We start from the raw sequence: 19,384 nt of genomic DNA, 5'->3' as shown, positions 1-19,384 counted from the left end.
TTGTTTGTCTTTTCATTATTCAGTTGCAAAAGTTTTTGCCTATAATCTGGATACAAATCCCTTATCAGATACTCAATTTGCAAATATTTCCTCCAAGTCCATGAACTATTTTTTATTTTCTTGATGGTGTTCTGTGAAACACAAAAGTTTAAAATTTTTATTAAGCCCTATCTCTCAATCTTCTCTTTAATCATTTGTGCATCTGGTCTCACTGCCTAGCCGCAAAGCATGAAGACTTACTCCTGTTTTCTTCTAAAAGTTGTCTAGTTACATTTAGGTCTATGATCCACTGTGAGTTACTTTCTGGTGTGAGCCAGAGGTCCACATTCACTCCTATGAAAGTGGCTATCCAGCTGTCTCAGCACTGTTGAAAACTATACTTTTTCCTGTTGAATCTTCTTGGTACCCTTGTTGAAAACCAACTGACTGTAAATGCTAGGCTTAAGTTTTGGACTCTAAATTTTATTTAATTGACCCGTGTCTGTCCTTAGGCCAGTGCCACATTGTGTGAGTTTGTAGTACATTTTGAAATTGGGAAGTGTGAGTCCTCCCAATTTGCTTTCTTTGAAGAGTGTTTCAGCTCTTCTGAGTCTCCTGCATTTCCATATGATTTTAGGGGATCAGCTTGTCATGTTTTGCAGAAAAGCTATCTGGGAATTCGATTGGGATTGCATTGAATCTGTAGAATAATTTCAAGAATATTGCTATCTTACCACTATTAAGTCTTTCCATCTATGAATGTGGGATATCTTTCCATTTATCTAGGTCTTCAGGAATGTTTTGTAGTTTTTCAATGTACAAATTTTGTACTTCTTTCATTCAATGTATTCTTAAGTATTTTATTTAAAACACTGTTTTTGGTTTTCTATGTTTCCTTACAGTGTTTCTTTATGTATGTACACATAAGTGTAGATTAGAACTTTCTCCCTTTTCGCAAAAAGAAAGAGAAGGGACTCTATAAGCCATGCTGTTATGGAACTTGGTTTTTGTTTGTTTTTCCGCTTAATATATCTTAGAATTCTTTCCAGAGCAATAGAGGGAGAGCGTCCTCACTCCTCTTCTTCAGCAGCATCACAAATAGTGCATCAATGGACGCACAGTGCAGGAACGAGGACTGCTTCCCACTCCACCCATCCTCCCTGAGGATGGCTCTGTGAGCACTTGCTCAGGACCTACTTGGGCCTGGTACTATGGATGCCCACTATAGTGGGCTCAGAGACAGATGAGACAGTGTAAGGAGGCAGACGGCTACACCCCCAAATATCCAATTCAAAATAAGAAACATCAGCAGGTTGAGACATCCCTGGTGGTCCAGTGGCTAAGACTCTGCACTTCCAGTGCAGGGGGCCCAGGCTCCATCCCTCGTTAGGGAACTTGATCTCATACTCTACAACTAACAGTCTGCAGGCCGCAGCTAAGGATACCAAGTGCCACAATGACTGGGTGCAGCCAAATAAATAAATATTAAAAAGAAAGAAATGCCACCAGGTAGAGGGTGCTCAGACTACATGGCCATCCAGGAAGGCATACCTGAGACATCTCAGAGGCCTCAGGCGACATGGCAGCTGCAGGGACAGATGTCTTTGGGAAGTTACAGTGTTTCGGCCACAAGCTGAGGTTCTGGGGGCAGTTCTCAGGTCTGGAGCCCGAGTTTGGTGATTATGAAATGATTGTAATTAATCCATTATGTTTTTAAACCACTTTATCCAAATAATAACTACCACTTGGCAACTGTGTCTTGGGTCAACTCTATGCACGTCACATGCGTGTCCTTAAGGAAACCTCCTCTGCAAAGGAGCGTACACAGTCCAATTTACAGAGTAGGAGAACCAGGGCGGTGCTGACCAGCTTTCCCAGGCTGACTGTGGTGACTCAGCTGCATCGCCCCCCAGCCCCCACACACATTCTGTCACTGAAACACGGCAAATCAGGTTTCAGAATGAGCCAACAGGAGGCCGAAACTAACAACAGGAGGAACGGGGAGGAACGGTCATCCCCACCTTTCTCTCTTCCTTCTTATCCTCCCCCCTCCTCTTCCTCCTTCTTCCTGATTCATAAAAGAGATTGTAAACACTGTCATTCTCCCACGTGTCGCCCCAAATGATGAAACTGCTCAAATTCTCTCGGATCCCCCAGCCCACCAGATGCTCAAGGATAGACCGCCCACTTTGCTGCCAGCTAAGCCATTTGCCCCAGATGCAAAACCCTCTGCAGTTTTTCTCCCTCCTTCCTTCCTGTCACTTAAGTCCTGTCATTGCCCTGTTTACAACAGTGGTCGAAGGGTGTCCCCGGTCACGGGTGAGTGACTGTTCTACAGTAGACACGATTCAAAGTCTGAGTTATTCCCTGACTGGTGTTCAATCGTTATGATGATGTAAACTGTGTTCGTAGCTAAGCCACGTGCAGCTCACCTCAGTAACTCACCCCCAGATCCGCGGTAGATCCAGCCTCTCAACTGGGCAACCAGACTCCCTTATCTGCAGTTGCATTTCCACTGGAGATGTTCCTCCCGCTTCCCACCTATTTTAGCTGAGCTACAGCTCCCGCTAGGCCTCCTGCTAAGTCCCAGGACTTTCTCCACCACCACTCTCAGAATTTCTACCTGCACCTCTTGGGGGCAATGGACCTGCTTTCCCCTCTCATCCATTTGTTGAAAATCAATTGACTGTTCGCAGATGGAGAGCTTACTTCCGGGTTCTGTTCTATTCACTGGGGTACCCAGCTGGCACTAATGGTAAAGAACCTGTCTATCAATGCAGGAGACATAAGATGGGTTCAATCCCAGGGTTGGGAAGATTCCCTGGAGGAGGACATGGCAACCCACTCCAGTATTCTTGCCTGGACAAACCTATGGACAGCAGAGAATGTCAGGCTACAGTTCATGGAGTCGCAAAGAGTCGGACACGACTGAAGCAACTTAGCATGCATGCATGCCTTCTATTCACAGGTCTGAGCATCTGTCTTTATTTCATCATCACAGTGCTTAGTTTAGCTTTTTAGTAAGTTTTGAAATCAGGACATATGAGTCCTCCAACTTTGTTCTTCTTCAAGGTGTTTTTTAAATTTTTTTCTCTTTTTTTTATTGTAGTGGTTTTGCCATACGTTGACATGAATCCACCACGGGTGTACATATTGAAACATGTATATTATCATATGTGAAACGAATCGCCAGTCCAGGTTCAATGCATGAGATAGGGTGCTCGGGGATGGTGCACTGGGATGGCCCAGAGGGATGGAATGGGGAGGGAGATGGAAGGTGGGAGGGGGGTTCAGGATGGGGAACACATGTACACCCGTGGTGGATTCAAAGTGGTTTTGACTATTCAGGGTCAAAAGCATTTTTAGGAGGAGAGTTTTTTTATTTGTGTAAAAAAGTCATTGGGATTTTCTTAGGGATTATATTGCATCTGTGATCACTTTGGGTGGTACTGACATTTTGACATTAACTCTCCTAACCCATGAACATGGGATGTCTTTTTTTGGATCGTCTGTAATTTCAGCAGTGTTTTCTGGTTCTCAGGGTATACTTCTTTCGTCACCTTGGTTAAATTCACTCCTAAGTATGTTTTACCTGTTTATTTATATATGTATTTGGCTGTGCCAGGTCTTAGTTGCAGCATCTGGGATCTAGTTCCCTGACCAAGGATCAAACCTGGGTCCCCTGCATTGGGAACACGGAGTCTTAGCCACTGGACCACTAGGGAAGTCCTTCCTACTCCTAAGTATTTAACTCATTCTCAGGCTTCTGTATATAGATTTGTTTTCTTAATTTCCTTTTAGGATCATTCACTGCAAATATATGTATATGCAACTGATTTTTGTGTGTTGATTTGTATTTGCAACCTTGCTGAGCTTTCATCTTTAACAGTTTTCAGTGTTTGAAATTATTAGAGATTTTATATATAAGATCATGTCATCTATGAACAGATAATTTTACTTTCTCCTCTCCAATTTGAATACATTTATTTCTTTTTCTTGCCTAATTGCTCTAGCTGAAACTTCCAGTACTATGTTGAATTGATGTAATAAGAGTAGGCATTCTTATTTTGTTAACAGTCATAGGAGAGAAGCTTTCCATCTTTCATCATTGAGTGTGATGTCAACTATGGGTCTGTCATATATGGCTGTTATCATGTAGAGGAGGTTCTCATCTATTCACACTTTAATGAATGCTTTCATCGTGAAAAGGTGCTGAATTTTGTTAAATGGTTTTTCTGCATCGAGATGTCCCTGTAGTTTTTTCCTTCATTCTTGTAAATGTAGTAATGTACATCAATTGATTTTCATATGTTGAACATAGCACTGCATTCTGGGAAGGAATAAGTCCTACTTGGTAATAATGTATAATTTTTTTTAACATGCTGTTGGATTTGACTGGCTAATATTTTGTTGAGAATTTTTACATCTATATTCATAAGGCATATTGGTCTGCAATTTTCTTTTCTGACAATGTCTTTATTAGACTTTGTCATCAGTATAATGCTGGCCTATTCACTGGTCCCTCATTCTCGGGAAGTGCTCTCTCTTCAACTTTTTTGCAAGAGTACAGGAAGGATTAGTTTTAACTCTTCTTTAAGTGTTTGGTAGAATTCTCCAGCGAAGCCGTCTAGTCCTGCGCTTTTTGCCGGAAGGTTTCTGATCACTGATTCACCCTGCTTACTTGTTATAGGTCTATTCAGATCTATACATCTATACATTCAGATCTAAACATGCATGTTTCTAGGAATTGTCTACTTACTTAGATTACCCAATCAGTTGGTGCACAACGGTTCATGGTACTCTCTTAAAATCTAGAAAATGTATACCAATGTCCCACTTTCATTTCTGATTTTGGTAATTTGGGTTTCCTCTATTTCTTTCTTAGTCAATCCAGCTAAGGTTTCCTTAAATGTCTGACTCCTTGAATAAGGGAGGAGGAATTGGTTTCTTTGCTGTTGTTTTCATAGTTCACAATTCTCTCCTTGTCTTTGGATCTCCACGATTTCATTACAGTGTGTCTCAATGTGGGTCTCTAAGTTTATCCTGTTTGGAGTCCACTGAGATTCTCAAACATGTATATACGTGTCTTTCCTAAGTTTTGGGAAGTCTCAAGCCATTATTTCTTCCCTCTGGGGTTTGGAATTCCAAATGATTCCATACAGTGGTATATTTGATGGACCCCACTGGCGACCTACTCCAGTACTCTTGCCTGGAAACTCGCATGGATGGAGGAGCCTGGTAGGCTGCAGTCCATGGGGTCACTAAGAGTCGGACACGACTGAGCGACTTCTCTTTCACTTTCCACTTTCAGGCATTGGAGAAGGACATGGCAACCCACTCCAGTGTTCTTGCCTGGAGAATCCCAGGGACGGGGGAGCCTGGTGGGCTGCCGTCTCTGGGGTCGCACAGAGTCAGACACGACTGAAGTGACTTAGCAGCAGCATCATGAGTCCCTCAGGTTCTGTTTACTTTTCATCATTCTTTGTTTCTGCTTCTCATTCTAAATAGTTCAATAGTCTTATCTCTAGGCTCACTGATCCTTTCTTCTGGCTGATCTGCTACTGAACCTCTCTGGGGAGTCTTTACATTTCAGGTATTGGACTTCCCAATTCCAGAATTCATTTCCATCTTTTAATGGAATGTTGAGAATGGTTTGGGGTTCACAGGAAAGTTGAGTGGAAATTACAGAGAAGTCCCATATACTCCTTACCCCCACACAAGCACAGCCTCCCTCACTACCAGCATCCTGCACTACAGTGGCACATGGCTACATTAACACATCGTTTTCACCCAAACTCCACAGTTTACATCAGAGTTCACTCTCGGTGCTGCTGACCAATGTATAAGGAAGGACTTGCACCCACCATGACAGTATCACCCAGAAGAGTCTCACGGCTCTGTATAGACCCTCTGCTCCAACTTTCTCTCTCCCTCCCTCAACCCCTGACAATCACTGATTTGTCTTCTGTTTCCAGGATGTAATATGGCTGAATCACAGTGTGTAGACTTTTTAGCTTGGCTTTTCTCACTTAGTCATATTCATTTAAGGTTCCTCCATGTCTTTTCATAGCTTGAGAGCTCACTTCTTACTAGTGCTGAATAAATTCCATTGTTTGGATGAGCCACAGTTTATCTATCAGGTCATCTACTGAAGGGCATTTTGGTTCCTTTTTTACAATTGCTATGTTTATTCATATCCTCATTTTGTTCATACATCCTTTTGCTGATTTCCTTAAGTTCTCTGTCCATAGTTTCCTTTAGCTCATGGAACACGTTTAAGACAGTGGATCTAAGATCTTTGAATAGTATTTACAATGTCTAGGTTTTCCCAGGGATGGTTTCTGTCAAATCCTTTTTTTTTTTTTCTCCTCTGTGAATGTGCTATATTTTCCGGTTTCTTTGCATGTTCTGTACTTTTTTGGAGAACTGAATATGTTGAGCATTATGTTGTGGTAACTCTGGAAATTTAATTCCCTCATTCCTCAGGGATTGCTGATTTTGCTGTTGTTGTTGAGAGCTGGAGTCTGTGACTTTTCCAAACTATTTTTGTAAAGTATGTATTCCTTGTGTGTGGTCACCAAAGTTTCTGTTCATCTCTGCAGTCAGCCAGTGACCCGACAAAGATTTTCCCCAAGTCTCTGTTGCTCCTGAATTTCATGATGATGGGTCTCGGTTTGAGAGAACTTATTGTGCAGGAGACCTGATTGGTTCTTTGAATCTGGAGGCTAATGTCTTTCAAACATGTCTCTGAAACTGCCATTGGTCAACATTTATATCTCCTGAAATAATTCCATATTTTCATATCTTTTCTCTATTTTCTGGGATGTTTCTTTAATTACATCTTATAACACTTCTATAGATGTTTTGATTTTAGCTATTATATTTTTAAACTTCTAGTCATTCTTATTTGTTCTATGCATATTATTCTTTAAAAGTAGCACATTATTGAGAACTCCTTGGCATCCATGGTTAGGAGTCCGTGTTTTCACTCCCAAGGGCCTGGGTTTGATTCCTGGTCAGGGAACTAAGATCCTAACTAAAATAAAAGTAGCACATTATCTTTTTCATGGATGCATAAGTTCTCTTTCTGAGGATGTCTGCTGATCGTCTCTTAGTTTTCCTCTGTTCCCTGCATTGTCTCTATTGGCTTGGGGTGGGTTTCTTGTGCTTGCTTTGTCCCAGGTCTCTTTCATGTAGAGTTGGTTTTCCAGTATTGGCTGACTCCTGGCTGTGGTTTACAATTCAGACTGTGGTACTGACAGCTGATTGGAAGTTGTAGGTAAACAGACGGGGTTTTTATGTAGACGTTTTGCTCCAAATGGTCAGGCAGCAGCATGGTCATTTTCTTGAGAGAATCTCGAGGCAGTGCCTCCAGGCCTTTTCCTTTGGGTCAGTTTTTCCAGAGCCAAGTCTGCTGGTTTCCTGCCACTTGCAGAATGGGGAAGGATGCATTTTTACAGGCCTAGCCATGACACTTCTAAGGTATGGCTAGGGGAAGAGTGGACCTCAAATCTACCCTCAGTTGTGTCTGAGGTGACCCCCAACCTCCTGCTTGGGTGGGTGAGGGGCCATCACCTGCCTGGGGTCAAGCCCTCTTTGTGTAAATTTCCCCCAACCCTATTCCATGGTTCTGCACTCCATCCCCGCTGTCAGAGGCACCAGAGCCTCCAGCTCTAAGAGCTTCCTAAGGTTCGGTGACCCAGTTCTGCTTCCTCCCCTGTGAACTTCAAAAGAGAGAGACATCACCTGAAGCCAGTCACCCCAGGCCACCTGCTTTCCGTCTTCCAAGATGTTGCTGTCATTTGTCCCCTGCTGCAGCTACTTCTTCATTCTACTCTTGAGGATGACTATATTAAAAAAAATTATTTATTTATTTTTTTATTTGGCTGTGCTGGGTCTTCATTGCTGTATAGCCTTTTCTCTAGTTGCGTTGAGCGGGGGCTACTTCCTAGTTGTGGTGCTTGGGCTTCTCATCATGGAGAATGAGCTCAAGTGGAGCACAGGCTCAAAGACACTCGGGCTTCGGCAGTTGTGGCTCCCGGACTCTACAGCGCAGGCTCAATAGTTGTGGTGCATGGGCTTAGCTACTCCGCAGCATGTAGGACCCTCCTGGATCAGGGATCGAACCTCTATTGCGTTGGCAAGTGGATTCTTTACCACAGTCACCAGGGAAGAGCCCGAGGACAACTCTCTTTCCCTGTCCTTTCAGTTTGGTTTCAGGAGGGAAGGAAGATAAGCCCACGTGCTTAAGCTGCAAAGTCAAGTGGGAGCCATTGGTCTTTTCTTGGCGGTTTTTCATTAAAGAATAAGCAAAAACCTCACGACATGTTTAAGAGAAGTTGTTGGCGATGCAAATGCCATGAAATCAGACAGAAATTTAGAAAAGACTCAGCAACACAGGACCAGCTGGGATAAGTCCCAGGCGCCTTGTGGAGCCAAAGAACCAGACACAGAAGTTCAAGACTGGGCAGTGCCAGCATCCTGCGGGCCTGTAGTTCTCAAGCTCAGACCAGGAGTCACCACTGGGAGCAGGTGTTGGGTGGGGGGGCCCACGAGAGTCACCAGGGGGCAAGAAACATTCACCACCTTGACACGGTGGCTGTGGCATAGGTGTGCACACATGGATAGGTTTGTCAGGCTGTGCTTTTCAGATGTGTCACCGTGTGTCTCAGCAGAAGGGACACAAAAGGACATTTATTGAGTGCCTGCTGTTTGCTAGGCACTGGCTCGGTCTGCTTTTCTTTCTAATTCATTCATTTAATGAGCACCTAGTGATGTACGAGGCACCACTGAGATCCTGGGGACCCAGCAGCAAACAAGTAGCGCCTGTGCCTGCCAGGCACTGCTGGTTACCCGGAAGACATCAGGGAGGTGAGGTCAGTGACGGGAGTACATGCAGAGGGGGGGCGAGGACAGGGTGTCAGAAAGGCTTCCCCGTGGGAACGAAGTTGAAACAGATCCGACGGGTCAGGAGGAAGTGAGCAGCCGCGGAGCAGGAAGAGCATCGCGGAGGGACCAGCGCACGCAAGGACCCCGTGAAGGCGCGCGCCCGCAAGCGCACTGAACAGGGCCTAGCAGGGCGCACTGTCTCGGGAGGGGCCTCCGAACCAGCGAGTCCCGGCTGGGAAACCGAGGCTCAGTGTGGCGGGTCCCGGCTGCCCAGCGAGCGTTGCTGGGGAGGAGGCCAGCTTTGTCTGTTCCCCCTCCACTCACAGAGTGGGAGGCCGCCTGGGCTCTGGCCTCCAGCTGCCCTCACGCTTCCGCCTCTCAGCCCCACAGGGCCCGCGGCGGGGGGTGGCCATGGAGCCCTGCCCAGAAGAGCAGTACTGGGACTCGCTGCTGAACACCTGCGTCTCCTGCAAACCCATCTGCAGCAGCCAGATTCCGCGCACCTGTGCGGCCTTCTGCAGTGAGTTCTGGGGCCCAGGCCCTCGCTGCAGGCGAGCAGCCTCTACTCCTCACACATGGGGCCTGGGGGGGTGGAGGAGGACAGACAGTGTGGGACCCTCTGCCTCTCGACCCTCCTGCCAGCTTGCAGCTTCCCCGGGATGCCCTGTTCCTTCCTGCCTCAGGGCCTTTGCACAGGGATATTTAACCAGGGCTTCCTCCTGCCTGACCTTGAGGTCTCAGCACCAAGTCAGAGCTCTTCTCTGACTGCCAGATGGAGAGTGGGCCCTCCTTTTCCGTTCTCTGCTTGCACTTCTTTCTGAGTCTTTTTACTATAGAAGTTATCAAACTGAGAGAGAACAGTGTAACAAACCCGTCTACCCATCAGCAGCTTTAGAAATACTGCTTTTTCGGTCCTCAATCATTGTTTTAACTTGTGTATTTTAAAGTAAATCCAAGAACTTGTATTGTTTTACCTGTGAATAGTGAATCATGAATCCTTAATACATAGGCCTTCAAAATACAAACTCAACATTTTATCACTCCCAGAAGTAATTCTTTAACATCGTCTATACTCATGCCATATTCTGATTGTCTTGACAAGTGTATTTTGCTTGCCTGATGGAACTCATCATGACTTGTATCATGTTCTTTCCTGTGGGTTTGTTTTACATGTGTCTCAAGCACTAGACTGTGGGCTCAATTCCTTTCTTAAGCCTAGCACAGTGCCTGACACACAGGGCTTCATATAAATACTGGCAGAGTGGGGATCAGAGAGGCTAAGTGACTTGCCCAAGAACACACAGCGTAACAGTGGAAGAGATAGGATTTGGAAAATGACTCTCTGACACCAACACCATGACTCTGGGCCACTATCCTTTAGTGAGGTGGTCATTCATTATGTCGACCGACAAACCGTGGAAAGAGAAATGGAAATGACTACATTTCATGGGTAAAAGATGAACCATAAAGCACCGTGGCTGATGGGCTGAGGAGCGTGGAGGTTTCCTTGCAGGACGCACCACCTGAGATTGATCACTGAAGGCTGAGGATGTGGAGGCCGGATGAGGGGCAAGGGCGCCCCCTGAGAAGGGACCAGTGTGGACAAAAGCACGAGACCTGGAAAATACAGCAGAAGCGCTGAGGCCCAGTGGGGAGTCTGTGAGGTCTGGCAGTGAGGGTGGTAGCCTGCGGAGCTGTCATCTACACAGGCATATGGGGGACCCGAGGAGGCTAGGAGGTCATGGCAACCCTGAGCCAAGGCCACCACTAGGCTAACTCCCCCTGTGCTGGGGTTGGGGGGCCAGGGCCAGGACAGGGGAACGGGAGGTCCCAGATCTATGCCTCCCTGGTCTTGTTCTCTACTTTGAAAAGGACACAAGGGCTGGCATGTCTGCATTGCAAAGAGGCGTGTTGAATATTCTACTTAAACCTTGAGCATTATTCACTATGTGTCAGGCACTGTGTTGGGGACTTCAAATCCTCATAGCAACTGTAAGAAATGACCATATTATATTGTGATTATCCCTCTCCTGGAAAACAGGAGACTGAGTCACAGAGAGGCCCAGGTGCCACGTGAAGTGGGGATGAGGGTGCCCCAAGCCTGAGTAGCTTCAAAGTCTGGCTTCTGGGCCTCTGTCGTGTGCTGCCTGCAAACCTGCGTCCAGGTCACAGTTCCATAGGAACAGAATCCTCCTTAGAGACAAAGGAGACCCGCCCTGCAAAAAGGCAGGTCTGTAATGCACTCAGAACCGCTCTCTGAGCAAGTGTGGATGGCCTTCGTTTTGCTTCGCTTCTGCCCCTGATAGTGAGCCATGTTTGAGCTCCTGTGACTCTCATTTATTATTAGGACAGGAAGAACACTGTCGTTCAAGCTTTCCCACCTCCTGTCCAGGCCCCTCCCCAACTCACCAAAGGGTATGCTGGCTTCCTTCTCCATTCCTAGTATTTATAAGAGATATGCTTCTCTTTTATGAGATTTGAAAAATCCAACCAAGAACTCCTGTGACAATGTAATAACGTAGATATCAATGGTAAAATATAACCAGAAAATCCTTATATGGTTAGTACTAGGAAATGCACTTTTAAATAATATGTAGAGCAAAGAACAAATACTAATGAAAAATAAGAACATTTTAAACTAGATATAGAAAAAAATACTACACATCAAAACACATGCAGTGCAGCTTAACAGTACACAGTGGACAAGGTACCATCTAGTGTTTGCATCATGGAAAAGGACTGGGATTACTCTGGAATTGCTTTTGGGGAACTGGACTAGGAGTTTTTTTTCACTGGGATGCCCTTTGAGGCCAGACCTTCAGGTCCTGTGTGTGTCTGTCCCCCAGTAACATCATTGATCTCTGTCTCCCAGAGTCACTCAGTTGCCGCCAAGAGCAAGGCAGGTACTATGACCTGCTCCTGAGGGACTGCGTCAGCTGTGCCTCCATCTGTGGGCGTCACCCCAAGCAGTGCACACACTACTGTGAGAAGACGCTGAGGAGCCAAGTGAGCCTCCTACCAGAGGTCAGGAGACAGCGGGCCGGAGAGGCCCCGACCCGAGCAGACACCCTGGGGAGGCACCAGGTGCCAGAGCACAGAGGCTTGGATGCAGGTCCAGGTAAGCCACCTGCTGTGTTTGGCCTGTGCTTTGTTTAAGGTCCAAGTGGGTGGAAGGCAGGCACCAGGCCTCAGTAAGGAGGGGCTGCGAAGCAGGAGTCCAGTCCATGCAAATAATTAGAAGCCAGACTGTGGGGTGGTCATCACAGGAAGAAAAACTAGGCAAAGTTTACAGAAGGCTGTGGGCAAGAAGAAAGAAGCAGAAGAAAAAAAGACCAGACAGTTGGGAGTCTCCTGACAGCCCTGAATGAGCTCTCAGAACACAGGGCCACGAGTGACCAGCATAGCCAACTTGTGAGCAAGACCCCCAGTCCCATTCAGAGAAACGAAGACTCATCAGGGCCTACAGGCCATGTCTGCCCTACACCATGTCTCTCCGGAGGTCTGGGACTTACACGTGTCCCACTGTGTCACGACACGTGTGTGTGTAGGTGAGGCCAGAGCTGGGCGTGGCAAGGACTGTAAACAGAAGGTGCTGAGTCCAGGCCCCGGGTCCTGAGGGTGGGGGTGGGGCGTGGAGGATGGTCACACAGCGGAGCTGACCTCTTTCCATCCCCTCCTGCTCCCCACATCCTGCCCCCCAACTCACTCCGCACCCTGCCAACCGCCACCTCAGCCCATTCCACATCTCTGGGAAAAGCCTTTCCTTTGTTTGATGGGAACAGTACAAGCTTAGCTGGGCTGGGTCTCCAGGCGTCCACACCTTTGGCCACTTCCCTCCTGTCTCTGTCTTCACGGGGCTTCTCTGTGGGTCTGTCTTCCTCTTTCTAAGGACACTTGTCATTGAATTCAGGACCACCCTCATCCAAGGTGGCCTCACCTCCAGATCCTTACATTTTTTAAAAAAAAGTTTTGTTTTGGCTGCATCGGGTCTCACTTGTGGCACACGGGATCTTCCCTGCCTCATGCAGGCTCTTTCAGGGCTCAGTAGCTGCAGCTCTCAGGCTTAACAGCTCTGTGGCACGTGGGATCTTAGTTCCTCAAACAGGGACTGAACCCCCGCCCCCTGCATTATAAGATGGATTCTTTTTTCCCCGACTTTATTTATTTATTTTCAGCTGCACTAGGTCTCTGCTGCTGCCAGCAGGTTTTCTCTCGTGGTGACTTGTGGGTGGCTCTCTAGCTGTGGTGCACGGGCTTCAGTAGTTGTGGCACATGGGCTTAGGCGCTCCATGGCATGTGAGAACTTCCCGGCCCAGGGATCGAACCCCTGTCCCCTGCACTGCAAAGCAGATTCTTAACCACTGGACCAGCAGGGAAGTTCCCCAGACCCTTAACTTGGTCACATCCACAAAGGCTCCTTTCTCACAAATCAGGTCACATGTGTGTGGGGGGTGCCCGCCTAGGGGGCTCCTTGGGGGCACACTGGCATGGTAGCCTGGTGGTCGGTCTTGTCCCTGGCTTTTTGCTTATCTTGGGGCATGGAGTTTTCTCTTCCTATCCCCGCCACTGCCACATGCGATGTCACCACTGTGAGGGCTGCCCCCAGGCCTGAGCCAGGGAAGAGGTGCAGACAGCCTTGTGCACCTACCTCACTCCTCCCCAGCCTGCCTGCTTGCTGGGCCAGGGCCGCAGGGATGCTGGCCAAACATTCCACTGGGTCCGGCGGCAGCCAATAGCATGGAGGCGAAGTGTCTGCTCCATTCCCCCAGAAGGCAGACCTGATCATGAGCACCAGTGGCCGTGGGCCCAGGCTCAAATCCTGTCCTCCCTTGGCCACCAGCCGGCGAGCCAAAGCCACTAGGGCCCTCAGGATGGCCACAGCGCTGCCAGTCTAGCCGGCCAGAGTTCCAGCCCAGCAGCAGCAGTTTCCAGGCGAGACTGGATCTGAAAACAGTGTAAAGGGTTGAACAAATCAAATGGAAAGTTCAGTTCAGTTGCGTTCGACTCTTGGCAATCCCATGGACTGCAGCACGCCAGGCTTCCCTGTCCATCACCAACTCCTGGAACCTACAGAAACTCATGTCCATTGCGTCAGTGATGCCATCCAACCGTCTCATCCTCTGTTGTCCCCTTCTCCTCCCGCCTTCAATCTTTCTCAGCATCAGGGTCTTTTCCAGTGAGTCGGTTCTTTGCATCAGGTGGCCAAAGTATTGGAGTTTCAGCTTTAGCATCAGTCCTTCCAATGAATATCCAGGACTGATTTCCTTTAGGACTGACTGGTTTGATCTCCTTGCAGTCCAAGGGACTCTCAAGAGTCTTCTCCAATACCACAGTTCAAAAGCATCAATTCTGCGCTCAGCTTTCCTTATAGTCCAACTCTCACATCCATACATGACTACTGGAAAAACCAGAGCTTTGACTATGGACCTTTGTTGGTAAAGTAATGTCTCTGCTTTTTAATATGCTGTTTAGGTTGGTCATAGCTTTTCTTCCAAGGAGCAAGCATCTTTTAATTCCATGGCTGCAGTCACCATCTGCAGTGATTTTGGAGCCCCAAAAATAAAGTCTCTCACTGTTTCCATTGTTTCCCCATCTATTTGCCATGAAGTGATGGGACCGGATGCCATGATCTTAGTTTTCTGAATGTTGAGTTTTAAGCCAACTTTTTCACCTCTTTCACTTTCATCAAGAGGTTCTTTAGTTCTGCTTTGCTTTCTGCCACAAGGGTGGTGTCACCCGCATATCTGAGGTTATTGATATTTCTCCCAACAATCTTGATTCCAACCTGGCAATTCACATGAGGTACTCTGCATATAAGTTAAATAAGCAGGGTGACAATATGCAACCTTAATGTACTCCTTTCCCTATTTGGAACCAGTCTGTTGTTCCATGTCCATTTCTAACTGTTGCTTCTTGACTTGCATACAGATTTCTCAGGAGATAGGTCAAGTGGTCTGGTATTCCCACCTCTTTAAGAATTTTCCACAGTTTGTTGTAATCCATACAGTCAAAGGCTTTGGCGTAGTCAATAAAGCAGATGTTTTTCTAGAATTCTCTTGCCTTTTCGATGATCTAACGGATGTTGGCAATTTTATCTCTGGTTCCTCTGCCTTTTCTAAATCCAGATTGAACATCTGAAATTTCTTGGTTCACGTGCTGTTGAAGCCTAGCCTGGAGCATTTTGAGCATTACTTTGCTAGCGTGTGAGATGAGTGCAATTGTGTGGTAGTTTGAACATTCTTTGGCATTGCTTTTCTTTGGGACTGGAATGAAAACTGACCTTTTCCAGTCCTGTGGCCACTGCTGAGTTTTCCAAGTTTGCTGAGTTTTCCAAATTTGCATATTGAGTGCAGCACTTTCACAGCATCATATTTTAAGATCTGAAATTGCTCAGCTGGAATTTCATCACCTCCACTAACTTTGTTCATAGTGATGCTTCCTAAGGCCCACTTGACTTCACACTCCAGGATGTCTGGCTCTAGGTGAGTGATCACACCATCATGGTTGTCTGGGTCATTAAGATTTTTTTGTATAGTTCTGTGTATTCTTGCCACCTCTTATTATCTTTTGCTTCTGTTACATCTATACTGTTTCTGTCTTTTATTGTGCCCATCTTTGCATGAAATATTCCCGTGGTATCTCTAATTTTCTTGAAGAGATCTCTAGTCTTTCCCATTCTATTGTTTTCCTCTATTTCTTTGCATTGATTCCTGGAAAACCTGCTTGGAAATGAACCCAGCACTGCCCCTGGTGGCAGTGCTCAGAACTGCGCCTGCCGGCCTGGTTCTCAGGCAAGCACGGAGGTCACGTCCTTTCCAGACAGAAGTCCCTGGGCCTGGCGTCAGCAGACAGCCAGGCACCGGGCCAGACCGCTCCATCCCAGGGCCAGGTCACTAGGGCCGAGACAGGGCAGCAACCAAGCTGCAGACCTGAATGGTTTGGTGACTGAGCACAGGAAGCAGAGCAGAGGCAGGGACCCTGTCCTCCTATCTGGCAGCCAGCAGGCTCCCCCCTCTTTCCTGTCTGGAAGGGGTGACATGCATGAGTTGTAATGGGAGAGAAAAGGCATTAAGACTGAGGTTTAGGGCACTCTCCCCAGAAGCAACGCCTGCTGGAGGCGGGGTTGTCAATTCCCACGTGTTCCCATCCAAGCACATGTCGTCCCAGGCTGTACCCCAAGTGCCCGCATTCCCCTCCCTCCTCACTCCCTGCCCCTGAGGTCCGGCCCTTCTCCGTATCCATCATGCAGCTGGTCCTCAGTCAAGGACTGCATCCACGTCACCGGAAGTGATAGTGCAGAGTCTGGGAGACTCTGAAAGCATGCCCGCGCCTCCAGCCTGGGTGCAGCTGGAAGGTGACATGTTCTGCGGTTTTAACTGCACTTCTTCTTCGGGCCAGGGCCTCTGAGAGGCATGTGCAGGGGCCAGGGGGGCCAGGCAGGAACTAGTTCCATTTCCCTGGGAAGCCCCAGATCTCGGTCTGGGCCAAGGGACAGAGAGAAGGCCGAACCTGCCTTTCAGAAGCAGAGTCCCTGCTCAGGTTGTCTAGTGTGGCACCTGAAAGGAGCTGAACTCTCAGATAGCAGGAGACCACCCCTGTTCTCACTTCTGGTTCTGGGGGTGTGGGCAGGGAGAGGAAGGGGCTCGGGGAGCTCGGGGGGCAGGTCCCTGCTGATGGCGCTGAGGGTCACATGGCAAGTGGACGGTGCTGTGGATGGAGTCAGTCACCTAGAGGCTTGGCCCTGATGCTGCGGTGACTGAACCACACTCCTCGTTCTAGTTCAAGGGGGACACTCTCTATGGGGCTTCTTCAGCTGGCTTCTCACGTGGAGGCTCAGGGCACACAAGAAAGCAGAGCAGCAGATGACAGGCCTCCTCGGGGCACAAGCCAGGCCCTGTGTCACCCTGGCTATGTTCTGCTGGGTGCAACGGGGGGCCCAGCCCAGCCTGACCTGAGGGCGGAAATCAGGAACCATCTCTGAATGCCAGCAGCCAGTCTCCAGTCAGTCTGAGTGTTGGAATTCACGCTGAAAACACCTGAAATATGCAGACGTGTGGTTGTGAATTGACCTGGCGGTCCTGTGTACTGAGCAGCGTCAGAGAATAGACGCTGGTGGCTGGTAATTCTGCCTCTGACGGGAAGGCTTGTCCAGCTGGCCTGATGGTTTCCCTTTATCCTGGGGTGCGTAGGAGCAGACGGGGAGACCTGGGAGCTGGGAAACATGGTGTCACCTGGTTCTGCACACCCTGTGACCTCTCCCTGGATCCTCTCACCTCTCAGGATCTCGGCCTCCAGATCTGTAGCCTCACTCAGGGTCTTTGCTTTCCCTTCCCCACCCACGGCCTCTCTGAGCTCTGGTCAGCACCGCTGGCCTGAGGTGGCGACACCAGCCCGCTCAGAGCTCTGTAAACATCAAGGCAGCACAGGCCAGCAGTCACTTTATACAGCTCTCGGGAGTGTGTGTAAGGAAGAGGACCAGTGTCCACGCTCATCATGTATGTGTGTGGCTGGCCCGGCCCTGGCCTGGCATCCATCAGGCCTGTCACTGACTGCAGCTCTGCAATTGGGATTCTGAGGCTCAGTTTTGTTTCCTGCAAGATGGACCGTAAGACGGTGCAACCACTGTTGAAAACCGTTAGGCTCCTCAAACAGCTCAACACAGAGCTGCCATCTGCCCCACACTCCACCCCCGGGATGCGTCCATGAGAGTGAACACAAGGTCCACATGGAAACCTGCAAGCCTGACACCATGTCAGTGTTCCCTGTGGACAGACAAATGACACAGGTGACCACAGGCCTGAGCTTTGGAAACACACTGAGGGGCTGACACAAAGGCCCCATGCTGCAACGGTCTGTCGGTGGCCAGAACTGGTGCAGAGACAGCCTAGTGGAGCCTGGGAGAGGGGGGTCACCACGATGGGTGCGGTGCTGGGCCCACCCCCAGGCACACAGGCAGCGGCTGCACAACCCTGCGAACACACTGAACCTCTGCCTCCTCCACTTTACAGCTATGTAGCCATGGACTACCCCTGAGTCTCCCAGCTCAGGGAGGGCCCCTGGCTTTACCCCTGCCCCCCAAACTCAGAAGCAATTGCACTGTCTCTCTCTCGAAGCTTGTGCCCCCAGATCAGACAGACACACACCCTCCCTGGATAGCTATCTCCCTGTTCACCCAGCCACCTCTGGTACTGCTGCAAGTCACACGCCAAAGGAGACGAGACAACAAAAACGGTGTCCAGCTCCACCATCTCAGAGGCTGCTCCAGGCCGGGGTGGGAGCAGGCTGAGCCTGACCCTCCAAGGGGGTGAAGGGTAACCACAGAGCTTGCGTTGGGCAGACAGGGCAAGAGCGAGCATGGAGGAGGAGGGGCTGCTCCCTGAGGAGAGCTGCCTCAGGGAGGCCCTTCTCATTCTCACCCTGGCCTTGTCCGGCAGCGCCTGCAGGGCTGAAGCTGAGCGCTGACCAGCTGGCCCTGGTCTACAGCACGCTGGGCCTATGTCTCTGTGCCATCGTCTGTTGCTTCCTGCTGGCCGTGGCCTGCTTCCTCAAGAGGAGGGGGGTCCAGGTCTCCTTCCCGACCCGCCCAGGGCCGTGTCCCACGCAGGCCAAGACTTCCAAGGGTGAGTGTTCACTGGGGTCCCAGGCATCTCTCTGTCCTGGCCCTGCCCCGTTTCTAAGTGGACAGCGCCAGGCAGCTCCTCCTGGGGAGGCCTGGGGCTGGTCGGTGCAGCACCCACTCAGACTAGATGAACCAGGTCAAACATCAAGGTGAGAAGAGCAGGGGCTTGAGGAAGGGTGGGTGGACGCATGGGGTGGGGTTGGGGGTGCGGGGCCCACAGCGCTAAAACTGGAGGTGGTGGGTCCCCTGGCGCTTTGGGACTGTAAGGCCCGCACCTGCACATCCGCCCCTGCGGAAGGGGAGGGAGTGGCCGGGCTGTCTGTGGGAGAGGGTGGAGGAGGAGGGGTCCGCGCCGAGGCCAACGCCCTCTCCTCCCTGCACAGATCATTGGATGGAAGCCGGCTGCGTGGCAGGGACGCCGCCCGAGCCGGTGGAGACATGTAGCTTCTGCTTCCCGGAGTGCAGGGCGCCCACCCAGGAGAGCGCAGGCGCGCCCCCGACACCTGGGTCCGAGTGCACAGGGAGGAGGGCGCCCCAGGGCCAGAGCGTAACCGGGCAACCCTGCGTGCGCGCTGTGAACGGCGGGATCGAGGTGGTGTACACGCCCGCGCAGGAAGGAGGCCTGGCCACGTGAACCTGGGGGAATGGTGAGGGGGGAGAGGGAGAGAAGTGGGGGACGGGGGTGGGCAGAAGGGGAAGAAGAGGTGATGGGGGCGGAGGGGAGAAGAGCTGGGGAAAAGGGCCAGGGACCCCGTTCTTGACCCCAGGTCTCCACTGTAGGTCACCGTCACCTCAACGCACCTGCGGTAAAGGCACCGCCCCTGCTGGACTCAGCCCCGGGGCCCCTTCGCGGAAATAAAACCTCCCACACTGCCCGTTCCTCACTGTCCTGGTTTG

The 19,384-nt window shown here is 49.5% G+C and overlaps 1 protein-coding gene across 1 annotated transcript; it reads left to right on the top strand.

Annotated features, from left to right (window-relative positions):
- Positions 1-1,558: 1,558 nt before the first annotated feature.
- TNFRSF13B (TNF receptor superfamily member 13B) lies at positions 1,559-18,986 on the top strand (the record flags this gene model as incomplete). The annotated part of the gene is made up of 5 exons (XM_055579631.1): positions 1,559-1,655; positions 9,251-9,388; positions 11,741-11,986; positions 18,303-18,488; positions 18,871-18,986. Coding segments are annotated over exons 1-5 (783 nt in total), but the record flags the coding sequence as incomplete, so codon positions are not given.
- Positions 18,987-19,384: the final 398 nt, after the last annotated feature.

This window comes from Bubalus kerabau, chromosome 4 (assembly GCF_029407905.1).
Source record: "Bubalus kerabau isolate K-KA32 ecotype Philippines breed swamp buffalo chromosome 4, PCC_UOA_SB_1v2, whole genome shotgun sequence".
Lineage (NCBI taxonomy): Eukaryota > Metazoa > Chordata > Mammalia > Artiodactyla > Bovidae > Bubalus > Bubalus kerabau.
This window is presented reverse-complemented; position numbering and strand designations above follow the sequence as displayed.